The sequence below is a fragment of the Nelumbo lutea genome, chromosome 2 (genome assembly GCF_056320005.1).
Source record: "Nelumbo lutea isolate HS-2025 chromosome 2, American lotus-T2T, whole genome shotgun sequence".
Classification (NCBI taxonomy): Eukaryota; Viridiplantae; Streptophyta; class Magnoliopsida; order Proteales; family Nelumbonaceae; genus Nelumbo; species Nelumbo lutea.
In genome coordinates this window covers 17416003-17434358 of record NC_142685.1, presented here as the reverse complement: position 1 = coordinate 17434358, position 18356 = coordinate 17416003, and the positions used below count along the sequence as shown (strand labels likewise).

General features: G+C 33.2%; 1 protein-coding gene across 6 annotated transcripts in view; it reads left to right on the top strand.

Annotated features, from left to right (window-relative positions):
• The window catches only part of LOC148868899 (uncharacterized), a 29080-nt gene extending 13844 nt beyond the window's left edge, over positions 1-15236 (top strand). For 2 of the 6 annotated variants that reach the window (XM_088972038.1, XM_088972041.1), the window contains exons 4-9: positions 9891-10036; positions 11437-11680; positions 12030-12134; positions 12233-12415; positions 13690-13891; positions 14450-15236. In XM_088972038.1, the coding sequence (XP_088828164.1) occupies positions 9891-10036; positions 11437-11680; positions 12030-12134; positions 12233-12415; positions 13690-13891; positions 14450-14925 (1356 nt within the window). In that variant the 3' untranslated portion in view covers positions 14926-15236. Of the gene's footprint in view, positions 1-9871; positions 10037-11436; positions 11681-12029; positions 12135-12232; positions 12416-13689; positions 13892-14449 lie in introns of all 6 variants that reach the window. The other 4 variants (XM_088972039.1, XM_088972040.1, XM_088972042.1 and 1 more) reach the window with 4 other exon arrangements.
• The last annotated feature ends 3120 nt before the right edge of the window (positions 15237-18356 follow it).

The following is an 18356-nucleotide window of genomic DNA, read 5'->3' as shown; positions in this document are numbered from 1 at the left end:
ATCAATAACTGTGAATTGTATTGAATTAAGATTATGAAAATTTACAAAGCAAGGGGGCTAAACAATCTTATCTCCCGAGTACAACTATTGAACACCAAAATACAATTACAATACAACCCAAAATATAGAGTTTCTGTTCACCCCTTGCCTAGCTAGACCATCTGCCAGTGAGTTTGCACTTCTCTTTACCCATTTATACTGAATTTCAATATCCTTAGTCAGCCACTTACATTTTCTCTTTTCATTGCTGTAATTCCATATCCTAGAATTATCCTCTTTTAACCAGTTTACCACAACTTCAGAGTCTCCTTCTACGATCATCTTATTAAAATGCATATCCTTGGCTCTTTGTACCCCTTCAAGAGCTGTAAGTATCTCAACCCTCAAGGAATCTCCCTCTCCTATTGGTCTAGAATACATAGCTAACAGATTCCCTTGTTCATCTCTTATTGCTCTCCCTATTCCAGATGGTCCTGGATTACCCATACTGCTGCCATCAAAATTCAGTTTAATGAAGCCATGAGGTGGAGGAATCCAACAAGGGTTTGATGCCTTCTTACCTGAAGCTAATTCTGCAATCTCCTTCCAGTTTCTTAGCATATCATTGACTGAGCATTCTGCAAACAATGCCAAAGTTTTCAACCAATGTATCACCCTAATATGGATGGCCTCCAATATAACTTCCAAGCTCAAGCTTCTCTGCTTTTTTGAGAAGATCTGTGAGTTTCTCTCCTCCCAAACAATGCCACATTGAGTCATCCCTTGCTCTCCAATCCTACGACAAGCACCATGGGGCTTCCTCTTGAATATGTTTAGTCAATTCACCTATGATTAGTTCAAATAAATAAGAACTAAGTGCCAAGCCTTGGTGAAGACCCATCGTAACTTTAAAATTTGATGTTTCTCCCATAGGTGTTCTAACATTGGTTGTTGCCCTCTCATACATATCTTTGATTAAGTCTGCCTACCTATTTTAAACTCCTTTCTTTTCCAAAACCCACCATATTATCTCTCTAAGGTCACTATTATATGCTCTCTATCAAGAAACACCATGTAAAAATCTCTCTTCTTCTCCTAAACTTTTCTATCTATCATCTCAAAATAAAGATTACTTCCATGGTTGATCTCCTTGGCATAATCCCAAATTGGTTATCTAATATACTTGTTTCATATTGCAACCTTTGCTCAATTATACTTTCCCAAAACTTCATAATGTGGCTCATGAGTTTAATCCTTTGATGATTATTACAACGATGTATATTGCCTTTTATTTTGACTAGTAATTAAGCACATGCGTTGCATGTGATTTTTTTTTTCATATTAATTACTTGAATTTTAGATATATCATAGTTAAGATCGAAATTGAAAATTAACAAAAGTAACAATATGATTAGAAATAAACTTAAATATTTATTATTCAATTATGATATCATGGGTTTCTTTGAAAAGTTGGATCATTGACCCGCCATCTAAATAAGAAAATAGCTTACTTTTGGATTAGTTTTAAATTATGGAAATTATAGTCGGAACTAGTTGTACATTTAAAATTAGGCTACAAGTTGGTCCATAAACTAACAAAACTTTAACAACCGACTATACATTTCAAATTATAAAAACCCTCGCCATGTCATTGGAGGCTTATGTGACTATTGCCAACATGGGACTCTTAATCAATGTTGGACACACCAAAAAGCTTATATTGAAATTGCCTTTAATGTTGGGTGATTGGAAAATAAAAAAAAGGTTTTTAATATCTCTCTCAATCTCCCTCACTCTCTCACTCATAGTCATCTTTATCTACTCAATGACTGTGATTTGAAAATAAATAAAAATGGTTTTTGGTTTCTGTATTTACGTTCTCTATATCAATTTCTTTCATTCTCTCTCTCTACCTATCTTTCTCCCTCAATCTCTCTTATTCTCTTTCTTGATCGATCTCTCCTTCTTCCTTAGTTTCTATCATTCTCCCTCAGTTTCTTTCATGCTCCCTCTCTCTCTCTCTCATTTTTTTATATGGTATTAATTAGATCGTATAAAAGAACATGAGACCGACTTGGTATGGTTCAAAATTTATTACACCAATTTGATAAAGATTCATAAGAAAATCTTGGCTATGAAATTTACACAAACTGGAGAACGATAGGAATTGAGGGAGAAGGAGATATTGACCAAGAGGGAGAGTGAGGGAGAAGAATGAGAAAGATTGAGGGAGAACAATAGAGAGAGGGGGAGAGGTTTTGATTTGGCTATAGACTGAAGCTAAGAGAGTGGGAGCAGGAGATTGGGAAATGATTGTGAGAGTGAGAGAGAAGGGAGGGAGATCGAGAGACAAAGGGAGTGAAAGAGAAATTGAAAACCTATTTTTGGTATAGGTTTTTTGTTGTGTCCAACATGGACTAAGAGTCCCATGTTGGCAATAGCCACATAAGCCTCCGATGACATGGCGAGAGTTTTTATAATTTGAAATGTAGAGCCAGTTATCAGAGTTTTGTTGGTTTCTAGACCAACCTGCAACCTAACTTTAAATGTACAATCGACTTTGAGTATAATTTTCCCTTTAAATTATATATTTCATTTACATTATATAAAATATTTTTTATTTATCTCACTTAATTTTTGTTTGTCCGTGGTATCATTTGACTCAAACCACTAACCCACCATTTAAAAATAAAAATTGTTTGATTTCTAGGTTGATACTAAATTTTGTATTATAGTTCCATCATTGATAAAATTGTTTCTTATGCATAAAACTTATTTTTGTTCAATATAATGAATGCACAATAGTAGAGTACACAATATTTTATTTTTGGAAGTATATAACATTAGATATGTGCCCAAAATTTTCTCTCTCTCTATATATTTTTTTATTTTTTGTGATTCTTTGTATTTTCTATTATTAAAAATTTTATTATTTGACTATGACATCATTTCATTTTTACGTAGGTTTTGAATTTGGCATTGCATTTTCATCATTAATAAAAGTACTTCTTACATTTCATAGTTAATTATTTTAATTTTTTTATTATTTAATTATAGTATTATTTATTAATCCATTTGACACCAAATGGTTGAATTGCTTGCCCACCATCAGGAGGGAAGAAAATGGTTTTGTTTTCAAATTAATTTTCAAAATATTTATTTTATACTATTAAGATTAATATTGTGGATTTAATTAGAAGAATTTAATGATGAGAAAAATATATCTTATATATAGGATTTACATTACAAGAATTTAATGATGAGAAAAATATATCTTAAATATAGGATTTAATGAGAGAGAATAGGAAAATACTTTTATTTCCAATTGGTTTTAAATTTTATATTCCATTTCCATCTTTATTAAAAACATTTCTTATTTATCATACTTATTATTGTTTTATATGTATGTTAAAAATGTTCCCATTTTCGATTTTTTTTCATTTTATCTATTTTTTTTATTTTATTATTTAATCATGGCAACATGGATTAACCCATTTGACCCAAAATGATTTAATTTCTTACCACCACTTAGATGAAAACACTATTTTTGCTAGGTGGATTTTAAAAGTATAAGCTTTTATGTTATTGGAATTATTAATTTATTAAGTATGAATTTAATTAATAGAACTTAATGATGAGAAAAACAAAAATGACTTGAATATATGATTGAATGAATATGAATGCAAGTTAATAACTTAAATGTTGAATTTAATGAGAGAGAATTGAATGCATTGAATATCTTTAAATTACCTCTTTTCAACTCATTTAATATCAAGAACCGATTACCCTATTTGCCCTCATTTTTTTATCAATTAAATATAGAGGGGTAAATTTTGTCCTTAGAAAATTCCAGAAATATTCTTGAGGCCATTTGTGTTTTTTAAAGTAGTATAGATTATATGCACCATAGTGCTGTTTCTCCATACATTAGACATCTTTATTTTTTCTCATAATCTTATTAAATAATTTAGTTAGCCATGACAAGCCTACCTCTCTTGTACCTTTTTCATCTTATTTAGTTTTTCCTTCGCTAAAGTAATTCTAATTTCACAAAGGTACATATTATTTTTAACACTATTAGTGTTGCTAATCTCTCCTCCATTAGTGCCTTTTACATGTTCAATTAATAATTTTTACCAAGACTCTTTAACCTTCCTCCTTGATGCACCTAACTAGTTTAAATCTTTACCTTTTCTTTCACTCATCTTTGCTAATATATAAATTTCATTTTATACCTCTTTAGCATCTAATTTATGATAAAATTATATGCCTTAAATTTTCTTCACTTATGTTTTTTTATATTTTTCCAAGTTTTCGATGTTTGTATCTTTTTTTTCTTATCTCTATAACATGCTTGTTTTACTCTAATTACATTTTGAATTTCTTCATTCCACCACCAAATTTCTTTAGCACCTTGTTATTTCCCTTTTGTTTTACAATTAGGCAATTTTAAGCAACATATCATCAGTCTTTCCATCTAAATTCCTTTTGCATTCTTCTATTAGTCTGCCTCTAAATTGTGCAAGTTTCTCTCTTTTTAGGTTTGTCCACTTAATTCTTAGAAACCTACTTTTTACCTATTTCTTTTTAATTTCTTAATGCACACCTTTACCACCAGTAGTCTATGTTGTGTGATTAAGCTTTCCTTTAGAATAACTTTGCAATCCTTACACATCATTCGTTTTGTTCTCCTAGGAAGGGAAAAAAATCTACTTGACTTGTTCTTTATCCACTTTTAAATGTTACTAAATGTTCATCATTCTTTTCAACATGTGTTTATTATTGCTATATCATAAGCTGTTGCAAATTCTAAAATTGTATCTCTTGTTTCTCCAATCTCAAATCCTCCATTTACCATATCATATCTTGCACTTATTTTCCCAACATACCCATTTTGATCTTTTCCTATAAAGTTTTTTTTCTATATTTGGAATCACTTGGATTATTCTTATAAAATTTTCCAAAACTGTCTTCTAAATCTACTGGAGGTGCATAAGTGCTAATTATGTTAATTCCTCATCTAATTACCTGAAAAAAGTTTAATTAAAATTATTCTTCTCCATTTTTTTAACATTTACACTTTTCACTTTTTAGATCCTTATATTATTGTTACGTCATTTCTATAATTGACTTCTTTTGTATGCCATAATTTGTAGCCACCATAAGAATTTGGGAAAAGTTTTATGCTGGCTGCCAACCTGACACAACGTTCCTCTAGTTGAGCTTGGGACTGGCATTGTAAGACAAACTTACACTAGCATAGTTAATTGTTTGTTTTTGGTAGATACTAGCAGAGTTAATTACAACACCTCAATGCGCCTCCTTGATTAACCCATCAAAAACTGTGCCCCCTAATAGAGATATCAATGGGTCAGATTAGATATCAGTTTTGCCCAATGGCCCCAACCCAAACCCAACTTGACCATATAAAATAGGACACCGAACTCAATTAAGGCCGACCCAACCCTAACCCAGTAGGGTTGGCCAGTTGGGTCAAAGAAGGCTTATTGCTTAACTAACTTACTGACATCCATACCCCAACCCCTCATGGACAATACATTACACCCAACTCTACAAACAAAAACCACTTCACGTACACCTTAAAACCCCAAAACCAAATGTACCCACTACCACATCATTGAGAACTTAATACATTTTATCAGCAATAACTCCCCTTCTTTCTATCTCCCTAAAAATTTTTCTAGCAAAATTTTCACCACCTAAGAAAAGCAAATCCAATTTCTTACCAACTTGAATTTCTGTATTATCTTCTCCAAATCTATCTTCTTCCCTGTCTGCTTACCTCTGTCAAATGCTATGGTTATAGGGGTGACAATGGGGCTAGGAAAAGTATTTTAGTGGTTGTCACTATTGCTAAACTAAATCATATTTGTACTTCTTGCACAACTATTTTGAGATGGATACAAGGGAGGTTAATGTTCTGCTGCTGAATTTTCTAAATCCTGGTAAATAGTGATTTTCACAAGAGAAAACCCTTGAAAATAATGCTAATACTTAGCAGAATTTTACTTCATTTCCCTTGAAAAGAATCAGAAATTCTGAAATAATCTTGTGAAAAAGAATTATTCCTCATTGCCCTAGTTGCATTGAATTAAAAATTTGAAATCTCCTGATTAAAAGAGATTTTATTAAGGAGTAACAGAGAACAGTGTTTTTGGGCCCAGTTGTAATGTTAAGAAGGCAAAGTTGTTTGTTTTGTTCCTTGGTTCAGTTGTAGGGGGGTAGCCGAGGCTGCCCATGTGTTGTACTCTTCTTCTTCTCTTTAATTAATAAAATGTGTTTTTGTTACTGATAAAAAAGATACAATGCTATGCTAGACTTAGATTAGCCCCAGGCTAGGCAATCTTCATTCTAGTTCTTCCCTGCCTGCTCCTATTTATTGCCAGTGCATCAGCAAGAGTGGCATCCTATTGAATGAGACATTCAATTATCTAGCTGACACTTGCTTATGTAAAATGTGCAATGTTGGTTGAATTTAATAAACTTCCTGCTTCCATGCCCTTAAAATGGAGATTATTGAGATACCACTGAATTCATCTTTTGTAGTGACCCAATGTGCCACACTTACTGGTATACTTCTAATGATGGTTGAAAACCTCTTGCCTCTTATTTCCAAAATTCTAGCATTTCTTTCACACCGCATTCTCCAGGACTGCTGCCATTCTAAATCTCCACAAAAATGATTTCCCCTATTTTTTTTATTCTCTTTGATAGGTAAAAGCATTTCCATACTTTATAGTTTCCAAAAAAAGAAGGTAACATCTCTTAGTGGAATTATTTCTACCATTTTTGGACACCTTTTAGACATTAGATCATTTGGAATGTTTTCTGTTCCCATAACTAATCTCATCAAATCTAAAGTTATAGGATTAAGGTGTGAACTCCTGATGGAAGAAGTTTTGAACACCACACACACACACACGTGTTGTCTATATTTGGGGGGGTGGGTGGGAGGTGGGAATGAGGAGAGATTGTTCTGGAGTGTAGGTGAATGTTGAACTTCAGATTAACTGGAAAACTGCCCTGTGATCTGACTATTGCAGTATCAGTATTGTCTTATAATCCTCAAGGCAGAATTGAAACATGTTCCACAACACTCTGCAAGTAAATGAGTTCTCTATTAATATTACCACAAATCCCAATGTAAAAAGACCTACTATATATATATAAAGCATGAATGGTCTCAAGAACATTTCTGCAATTTTTAGGACAAAATTTACCCTTTTATATTTAAATTTATTGATAAAAAGTAAGGGAAAATAGGGTAATCGTTTATTGATATTAAATGAGTTGAAAAGAGGTAATTTTATGTCATTCAATGCATTCAATTCCCTCTCAATAAATCAAATATTAAATTTATTAACCTGCATTCATGTTCAATGAATCTTATATTTAAGTTATTTTTTATTCTTCTCATCATTAAGTTCTATTAATTAAATCCATACTTAATAAATTAATAATTCCAATAACATGAAACCTTATACTTTTAAAATCTACCTAGAAAAGATAGAGTTTTCGTCTAGGTGGTGGTAAGAAATTAGACCATTTTGGGTCAAATGGGTTAATCCATGTTACCACGATTAAATAATAAAGTTAAAAAATAAGATAAAACGTAAAAAAATTAGAAATTAAAAAAATTGGGAACATTATTAACAAACATATTAAACAATAATAAGCATGATAAATAAGAAATGTTTTTATTAATGATGGAAATTGAATGTAAAACTTAAAACCAATTGGAAATAAAAACATTTTCCTATTCTCTCTCACTAAATCTTATATTTAAGATATATTTTTCAAATCATTAAATTCTTGTAGTTAAATCGACAATATTAATTTTAATAGTATAAAAATAAATAGTTTGAAACGCAATTTGAAAAGAAAACCATTTCCTTCCTTCCCGATGGTGGGCAAGCAATTCGATCATTTGGGGTTAAATGGATTAATAAATAATTCCATAATTAAATAATAAAATTGTTAAAATAAATAAGTATGAAATGTAAGAAGTATTTTTATTAATGATGAAAATGGAATGCCATTTTAAAATCTACCTACAAATGAAATGATGTCATAGCCAAATAATAAAATTTTTAAAAATAGAAAGTACAAAGAATCACAAAAATAACAAAAAAAAGATAGAGAAAATTTTGGGCACATATCTAATGCTATATTTTTATAAAAAATAAAATATTTGGTACATCTCTAATATTATGCATTCATTATATTGAACAAAAATAAGCATTATACATAAGAAAAAAATTTAAACGATTGAAATATAATACAAAATTTAATGTTAACCTACAAATCAAACTATTTTTCTTTTTGGGTGGTGGGTTAGTGGTTTGGGTTAAATGATATCATAGACAAACAAAAATTAAGTGTGACTGTGTGATCGTAAAAATTATTTATATAATGTAAATGAAATATATAATTTAAAGGGAAAGTTATAGTCAAAGCCGATTATACAATTAAAATTAGGTTGTAGGTTGATCCAGAAACCAACAAAACTTTGACAACCGGCTCTACATTTCAAATTATAAAAACCCTCGCCATGTCATAAGAGGCTTTTGTAGCTGTTGACAACATGGGACTCTTAATCCATGTTGGACACAAAATAAAAGCCTATATCGAAAATATGTTTTTAGTTTCTCTCCTGCTCCCTCTGTCTCTTGATCTCCCTCCCTCTTCTCACTCTCGTAGTCATCTCTTGATCTCCCATTCTCTTAGCTTTAGTATTAGCCAAATCAAAACCTCAGTTTCTCTCCCAATCTCTCTCTCTCTCAATCTCTCTCATTCTTCTTTCTCACTCTCCCTCTCGTTTAATATCTCCTTCTCCCTCAATCTCTATCGTTCTCTCTCAGTCTTTCTGCCACTACCTCTCTCATTCTTTTTTTTTTCTTACAAACTTTTATAATATTAATCAGACCGTATAAAAGAACTAAAGGGACCAACCACTTGTACAATCAAGTTATAATTTTCTATCAAGTTGGTGTAAATTTCATAGCCAAGAGTTTCTTGTGAACTTTTATCAAATTGGTGTAATGATTTTTGAATTATACCAAGTTAGTCTCATGTTCTTTTATATGGTTTGATTAATACTATATAAGCGTGTAAGAAAATAAAAAAAAGAGCAAGAGGAGTGTGAGAGAAACTAAGGGAGAACGATAGATTGAGAGAGATTGAGGGAGAATGATAGGTAGAGAGAATGAGAGAAATTGATAGAGATAATGTAAATATAGAAACCGAAAACCATTTTTTATTTATTTTCAAATCACACAATCATTGAGTAGAGAGAGACGACTGTGAGAGTGAGAGAGTGGGAGAGGGAGAGAGAGAGAGAGAGAGAGAGAGCAGGAGAAACTAAAAACCACTTTCTTATTTTCCCAATCACCCAGCATTAAAGGGCAATAAGCTTTTTGTTGTGTCCAACATGGATTAAGAGTCCCATGTTGGCAATAGCCACATAAGCCTCCGATTATAGTTTAAAATGTAGAGCCGGTTTGTTAGAGTTTTGTTGATTTTTGGACTAACTTGTAGCTTATTTTTAAATGTATATCCGGTTCTGACTATAATTTTCCCTAATTTAAAACTAATCCAAAAGCAAAGCTATTTTCTTATCTAGATGGTGGGCCAATGATCCAACTTTTCTAAGAAACCCATGATGTCATAATTGAATATAAATATTTAAAAAAAGATAGAACACCAAAAATGAAAATGTATAGAACTTTGTCAAAAGAATTTGAGAACATTTATAATGTTATATATTCATCATATTAAATAAAAATAAAAATAATTGTTATTTGGTACAAGCATTTAAGTTTATTTTTAATCATATTGTTACTTTTGTTAATTTGTTTTTGTCCAACATCAGATTTCATTGGTTGAGACAGGTCTGCAAAGACCCAAGATGGGGAAGATGCTATGAGAGTTTCAGTGAAGACACTGAAGTTGTTAGGAAGATGACTTTGGTAGTTGTCGGCTTGCCGGGGCTTCCTCCTGAAGGACACCCAAAGGGCTACCCTTATGTTGCTGGAAGGTAAAAAACAAGAAGCCATAACTAGATATCTTTCTTGTTTGTATTTTTCATTAAAGAAAAAATCATGCGATATAGAAGTGGAGTAAAAAGAAAAAAAAAAAGGGAAAAGAAGATAAAGACTTAGATCACCAATGCTCGGCAAGAGAAGCTTGGAATTTTTTACAGATTTCTCGGTTGATGAGATGCTAAGAAATTGGAAGGAGATTGCAGATCCAGCTTCAATTAAGAAGGCTTCAAGTTCTTGCTGGACACCTCCACCTCACGGCTTTACCAAACTGAATTTTGATGGCAGCAATATGGGTAATCTAGGGCCCTCTGGAATAGGGGGTGTGATAAGAGATGAAAAAGGGAATCTGTTAGCTATGTATTCTGGTCCAATTGGGGTGGGAGATTCTTTGAGGGCTGAGATACTAGGAGCTCTTGAATGGGTACAAAGGGTCAAGGACATGCATATTAAAAAATTGATCATAGAAGGTGATTCTGAAATTGTGGTGAATTGGCTTAAAGAGGACAACTAAGCTCTGGAATTACAGCAACGAAAAGTGGAAATTCAAGTGGATGACTAAGGACATTGAAGTTCGTTGTACATGGGAAAAGAGAAGTGCAAATTCATTGGCAGATGGTTTAGCTAGGCAAGGGGGTGAACATAAACTCCATCTTTTGGGCTGTTTTGTAAGTTTCTTATGGTTTGGGTGTACATTAGGGAGTTAAGATTCTTTAGCTCATTTTCTATGTAATTTCTCAATCCTTAATAAAATTCATTGATATTGATAAAAAAAAACCAATGCTCGGCAGAGGCTTCGATCAATCCAAACGTGGCCTTGAATCCAACCCAACTAAATAAAATGGGATATGTAACCTGACTCAACCTGCCCTAGGAATAGTACATCTATATACACCTATACTCATCCAAGGCTAGATGTGCAAATGTTTCAATGCTGCAGTGCTAACTGGTTGGGTTTTCCATGGATTGGCCTCAACCTAAACCTGTCACAAAACCCAATTAAGGATAAACAACCCTAACACTTCAATTATAGTGTAAATTTTGTGACCTGACACTTTTTTCCAGAACCATTCTTGCCATATCTGGGTAATATAGTATTATTCATGTGCTGCAACTTGAAGAATCTAAAAAGGATTGGGGAACTTATTCTATTACAGAAGATATGGCCCTAGAGAGTGTACAAAATGACTAGAATATTTAATATGCCTCGTGCACCAAACCCTAAGGGTTAGATGGGGTTTACTGATTATATGAAGTAATGATATACTGTATAAAATGCTACTCTTTCAGTTTTGTTAAGCTTAATGCTGTGTGCTCAGTACTCCATATCTATGTTTGTCATTGTCAAGTATTTATCCAAGTGAAATAATTCGTCTGGACCATTTTTTTATTGCAGAAAAAATGTTATAGCATGTGCCAAGCATTTTATTGGAGATGGTGGTACTGACAGAGGGATAAATGAGGGGAATACCATTTTGTCATTTGATGAACTGGAGAGGAACCATATGGAACCTTACCTAGAGTGCCTGTCTCGGGGAGTTTCTACCATCATGGCATCCTATTCTAGTTGGAATGGGAGAAAATTGCATGGTGACTATTTTCTCTTAACATGTATTTTGAAGGAGAAGCTTGGTTTCAAGGTAAAAGAAGAATAACTTGACTGCTTCCTTCAACCAAAGTTTGATTTTTTTCCTTATGCTCTGAAAATGACCTGGCTTGACCCCAAGAAGTAAATCAGTTGAATTAGGTAAACAATATGTTCTACATTGGTAATTTTCCAACTTGCTAGCCCTCACTATTAGTTTTATCTATCAAGAATGACAAGGAACTGTTTAGTTTCTAAAATCCTACGACAAACCATCAAGCTTCTTGTATCATTTTCTTTCTTAGATTCTCCAAGCTTTACTACTTTGCTTCTGGTAGTGCTAGTACTTTACCACTTTTCAGTCAATCTACAAGAAACTTTAAGGACCATAATATCTGCTGCAGGGTTTTGTGATATCTGACTGGGAAGGAATTGACCGACTCTCTCAACCTCACGGATCAAACTATCATTACTGCATTTCAGCTTCAATAAATGCAGGAGTGGACATGGTGGTGACTGAAATCCAAACGCTGAATCTAAAAAAAAAATAATAAATAAAGATTCCTAGAAGCAATTATTCTCATTTTCATGGCTGAGAAACTTTCAGGTGATGGTGCCTTTCAGATACAATGAATTCATGGATGCTCTGGTATACCTCGTGGAATCAGGGGAGATACCTATGAGTAGGATTGATGATGCAGTGGAGCGAATCCTAAGAGTAAAATTTGTTGCTGGACTATTTGAACATCCATTTACTGATAGATCTTTGCTAGATACGGTGGGTTGCAAGGTATGCTATCCAGATTTTACTACCTGGATCTTGAACCTTGTGTTTTCACAAAATTTCCAACCATGTTTCTGTATCTGGTATCCTTAGATAACCACCTAACCATCTGATCCTTTCCCCCAATCAGGAAAACTGGATTTATGATTTTTTTTTATTTTTTATGTACCTTTTCTTTCCTTACTTTGTTCCTCTTGTTTTCTATGCAAATTTCAATTTGCACTGGTACAAATGTATCGGGGCACAAATGGGCTGAGTGCAAATTCAGGTTGCAAGGTATGCTTTCCAGATTTTACTACATGGATCTTGAACCTTGTGTTTTCACAAAATTGCCGACCATGTTTTCTGTATCTGGTATCCTTAGATAACCACCTAACCATCTGATCCTTTCCCCCAGTCAGGAAAACTTGATTTTGATTTTTTTTCATGTACCTTTTCTTTCCGTACTTTGTTCCTCTTCTTTGCTATGCAAATTTCAATTTACACTGGTACAAATGTATGGGGGCACAAATGGGCTGAGTGCAAATTCAGGTTTATTTTTGTTTCAGGTTTTACTTTGATTTATTTGCTTGGGAGGGAGTAAATGTTGTATCAGTTTTTGGGATGGAAAACTTTTATTATTAATGACTACAAATTTTGCATTAGCTAGGGGTATAAAGTCAGTTACAGACAGATGCATGCAAATCTAAAAGTAGGTGCAAATTTTGCATCTGGTTTGAATATGCACTGCAAACAAATAAAGCCTTATGAGGAACCATTGCTTAGTGTGATGGGAAAGTCTCAGTCTGACAAGCATAAGAATGTGGATGGTCTGAGAGCAGCCACTTGCATACAAAAAATGCTCAAGGTTAGGTCCGTATACAGTCCATCCTTTGAGATATCCTGGATAGCCAGGACCATATCCAACTCTTCGTGCATTGGAACCTTTTCTGTAGCTGACTTGAGTGTGCCGACTTCTGGATGATTTTCAAGTTCTTATAATGCGTCTGTTAGTATCACATTTCCCAAGAAATGTAGTTTCCATTGGCATTTTTGGAAATGCCTACTTTATTTGCGTTATTATTGCTAAAAGAAGCTTCAAGCTTGTATATAGTTGATTCTAGTTTTGCCCAAATAATCAAGATATGCATGGAAATATTTGGTTTTTTTGCAATAATATCTTTATATGACATTTTTAGGAAGTTGCTGCTTTTCATTCTGCCCGATCACTTGTGATTTTTAGTAGTCTAACTTGTAGTTTTACGAACTAATATCTAGTTCCATTTCTTATCCATCTTCAGATGCATAGAAAATTAGCACAGGAAGCAGTACGCAAGTCACTTGTTCTGTTAAAGAATGGAAAGGATCCAGCAAAGCCACTTCTTCCTTTTGATAGAAAAGCACAAAGGGTTCTTGTTGCAGGAAGACATGCTGATGATCTTGGATTACAGTGTGGGGGATGGACAATCACCTGGCAAGGGAGTAGTGGCAGAATTACAACTGGTATGTTCTATGAGCTTTATCAATGTTCTGTTAGTTATTTATTAAAAGTAAATAAAATCACTATTGGTAGAGGTTTCATGTGGTAGTCTAAGCTGACTTGCATGAGGGGGATATTATTTGTTCCTCAGTTCAATGGTATATTTCTATCTGAAAAAGATTTCCGTAAACCATGGTTTAGTTAATGATCAGATGGATGTGGGAATCCATTTGAAATTGATCTAAAGCTTTGAGAGTCAGATCTTGGTTAGTCCCTTTATATAAATCGTAGCTGTTTTTAACCATAGACTTGGATACTATTGGAACTTTAGTTTATCCTAGTAATTTAGGAGCCAATTCTGGAGTTTCTAGAATGTTTTTTATTGATGTTTCTCATAGTATGTTTTAATACTTATTTTTGCTAGTATCCGGGTCTTAACATCATTGTTGAAGATTCCAGAAATTGGAACAGAATATTTTCAAACAAATTTTAATTGCAAATTTGAAATGCCTATGTTATTTGGGTAACCCTTAATCCTTTATTGAATGGATTTTATCATGACACATTAAATCCTGTCATAGGAACAACCATCTTGGATGGCATTAAAGAAGCAGTAGGAGATGAAACAGAAGTGATCTATGAGGAATGTCCATCACCAGCCACATTTGTGGGTCAAGGTTTCTCCTTTGCCATTGTTATTGTAGGAGAAGCAACATATGTGGAGAGCATGGGTGACAATTCAGAGCTCACCATCCCCTTTAATGGTATTGACATGGTAAACTTAGTTGCTGATAGAGTTCCCACATTAGTGATTCTGATATCTGGAAGGCCCCTAGTTCTTGAGCCATGGCTGTTGGAGAGAATGGAGGCTTTGGTTGCTGCCTGGTTACCAGGTAGTGAAGGAAGAGGAGTGGCCGATGTTATCTTTGGCGATTATGATTTTGAGGGTCTTCTCCCCATGTCATGGCCCAGAATGGTGGATCAGTTGCCGCTGAATAAGGGAGATCAGTCTTATGATCCTCTATTTCCTCTCGGTTTTGGTCTGAGAACCAAGTAACCTCCAAACTTCATAGTTTGATTTCTAATGGTAATTACTAGTTTCTGAGCTAATTTAGAATGGAGGGGAATAAAAGAACAGAAAATACAGAAGAGGCACAGATTTGGACAAAGGAATTACATTAGCATTTGTTTTCAACATGTATGTAGGTGCTACGACAAATTGTTTTGTTTTAACAAAAGTTCAAGGTATCAGAAATGCAATCGGAGACAAATCAGGACATGCATGGATATTATGGAAAATTTAAGATATACATGGATGCACTTGAAAAACTCAAAATAAATTCCAAATATTACATCTATAGCGCTAAATATAAGTCTTAAATGATTATGAATAAGGTGTATACGCTTGAGAAGTAGATAATTTAATGGTTTATGTGAAATGTGAACTACCTGGAAAAACTTGGAAGACATTAAAAAAATAGAACTATAATATGCATGCATACTTTAATCCCTAGGAAACCAATATAATTTTTGTTACTAAGGTTCAGTTTGAAAGGAGTACAAATACAAATATGTAGTGTGCAAAACCTTGTATTGTGTACATATTTGTTTTGTTTCCAAACCAAGCTTAATGAATTTTGGTGAGATTAATAGAGGATTAAATGAAAAATTAAGCTTATGGACAAATGCCTTAGAAACAAGGGGTTTTAAAATAAGTATGACTAAAATAGAGTATATGACATCTAAATTTAGTAATAATAGGAGTGTAAATCAAGATAAATTTGGGATTGGAGACTAAGATAACTTGATGTAACTATTTCCGATACTTTGGTTCAATAATTTATAATAAGGGAGAGATTAAATAGGATGTCACTCAAAGAATTAGAGTAGGATGGGCAAAGTGGAGAGGTGAATTTGGACTTTTATGTGATAGGCAAATATCACTTAGATTAAAAGTAAAATTCTATAAAATAGTAATGCCAGTTATGTTGTATGGAGCAAAGTGTTTTGTCCAAAAAAATTAGTGTGGCAAAAATGTGAATGCTAAGATGGATGAATGGAAAAATTAAAAAAAGATGATTAGGAATGAAATCATCAGTGGGAACTTAGGAATAACTCTAATAGGTGATAAATGAGAGAGAATAGACTAAATTGGTTTGGACACATGCATAGAAGACCGCTAAATGTGCCAATTGGAAGAAGTTATTTGTTACACATTCAAGGGGTTAGAAGAGCTTAGGGTAGACCAAAAAGGACATGAATAGTAGTAGTAAGAAATGATTTAAACACTAATAATTTAATAGTAGATATGACTTTAAATAAAATGGATTGGTGAAATAGGATTCGTGTAGCTGACCCCATGTAGATAAGGCATGGATGATGATGATGATGATGAATGAATAAATTTTGATGAAAACCCACTTGGTTAGTTACCACTTTTGCGATGCTTGTTGATTGGTTATATGTAGGAATGGCAACAAGGCAGGTTTGGAGCAGGGCACCCCCTCTTTGTCCCTGCCCCATTCCTTGTGGCGTGGCACCCACTCCCTGTCGGGGGATAAGAAATCCCTGAATTTTCCCCATCCTGATACAATCACCCAAAAATAATCCAATTGTTGGATATTTTACAAATAAAATTATGGAATTTTGGGATATTTTAGCAATAGAATTATGAAAATTAGAGGTACTTTAGAAATAGAGTTATGGGACTACGATTTTAAGAATTTGAGAAAAACTTAGAGATATTTTAAAAATCAATATTAAATATAGGGATATTTTATTAATTTACCATCGGTTTGAGGAATTTTATGCATTGTTCCCGCTCTATCTCTGATTTGGGGTAAAAGTATTTTTTCCATCATCGTTTAAGATCAAGGAAAACCCACATTGTTCGAGGTGGGGTCCCGGTTTATGGAAAAAATTGCCATCTTTATTATATGTTTTTCCAGTATCATGTCTTTCCAACATCATAGTTGAACCCGTTTACAAATTATTCAAAAAATTGAAGGACATGAATTAAGAACAGAAAACCTCTACAAGTTGAAATTTGGAATCGAAGCAACCCATATAATTATGGCAAGAGAAAATGTTGACATAACATCGATTGCTGAGGATATTTCTATGTAACATTTTCTTTTTATTTTTGACCTTATTTGACATAAATAGACAATTACATGTACAGGATGAATACCGTTTTTTTTTTTTTTTAATTCAACATTGCTTTAGTATAAAGTCAACATTTTTTTTGCATGTATAAAGTATAAACATGTCCATGAACCCATATTTTCTCATCTTGCCAATTCAAACTTTTGGACACGCATCAATTTCCTATTTCCAATTTTGTGTCGGGTGGTGGATCTATTGTATTTAAACCTAAAGTCTTAGGTTTAAATATTCATTTTTTAGTTTTACACCATAAAAGTTATGGTGTAGAGAATCAATAAATGGCTTACCAAAAAAAGGAACCAAGAAAATTTAATGGCTTAGGAACAAAATGCCTTAAATTTAATGTTTGGTATAATTGCCATTTTCTTACACATGGCCACGCCTTGGAATTCCGTTAACTATAGGTTTTTGTATATTTCATATTGTTATTTTGTGCCAGTTAGTTACTCATAACATAGGTAAAAAGGTAAAAACGTTTCCATTGCAAGAAATCTTAAAATGATGTTAAAAGGAGGAAGTGTTCCCATTGCAAAAAATGTCAAAATGATGTTTTTTTTTTTTCAAAAGTTTGTCGCAGAATCCGAGTCATTCAGGGTTGTTTGAAATGGCTTGAAAACGGTCAACCAAACAAGAAAAAGAGAGAGAGAGAAAGAGAGAGCAAAACACTTACATGTCTTAGAAATCTTGATTTATATTCCATTCTTCCATGTATATTTCCACTCCTCATCCTAATGGTTCCCCCCCACCCCCTCGAATGGCCCATTTATAATTAATACTCCCAATCCAGTTTAAGTTTTGGTCCCCTTCATAAAAAATTCCTGGCTCCGCCCCCGTGGAAATGCCTTGGAGAGACTTGAGTACCAAAGATCACCTAAGAGAGATGTCTCAAGTCATCATCATCATCATCATCCATGCCTTATTCCAATTATATGGGGTGGCCAAGAAATATGCCTCAAATATTGGAATTAATTAGGATTTAATTACTGAGTTATTACAAATTTGATTTTGAATGAGAGATATGATAAAAAACATGAGACAAAAAATTAACTTTTTTTAAAACTTGGGTTCTAGGCTTTTTTATGGCTACGCAGACTTTCTTTAAGTTGTGATGCACTTAATATGTCTAAAATTTAGGAAACATCTCATTGTGAGAAACCATAAGACGGGAACACCATTTTTGTCCTTACAAGAGATATGGTAGGGTAGATATTGATCCAGATGCTAGCAGTCTTTTGAAATTTTATGAAGGATTTTAGAAGGTCAAGAACTGTTACATCCATAAAATAAGAGTATGTTTGGAATGAGAATGCCCAGATGGATGGT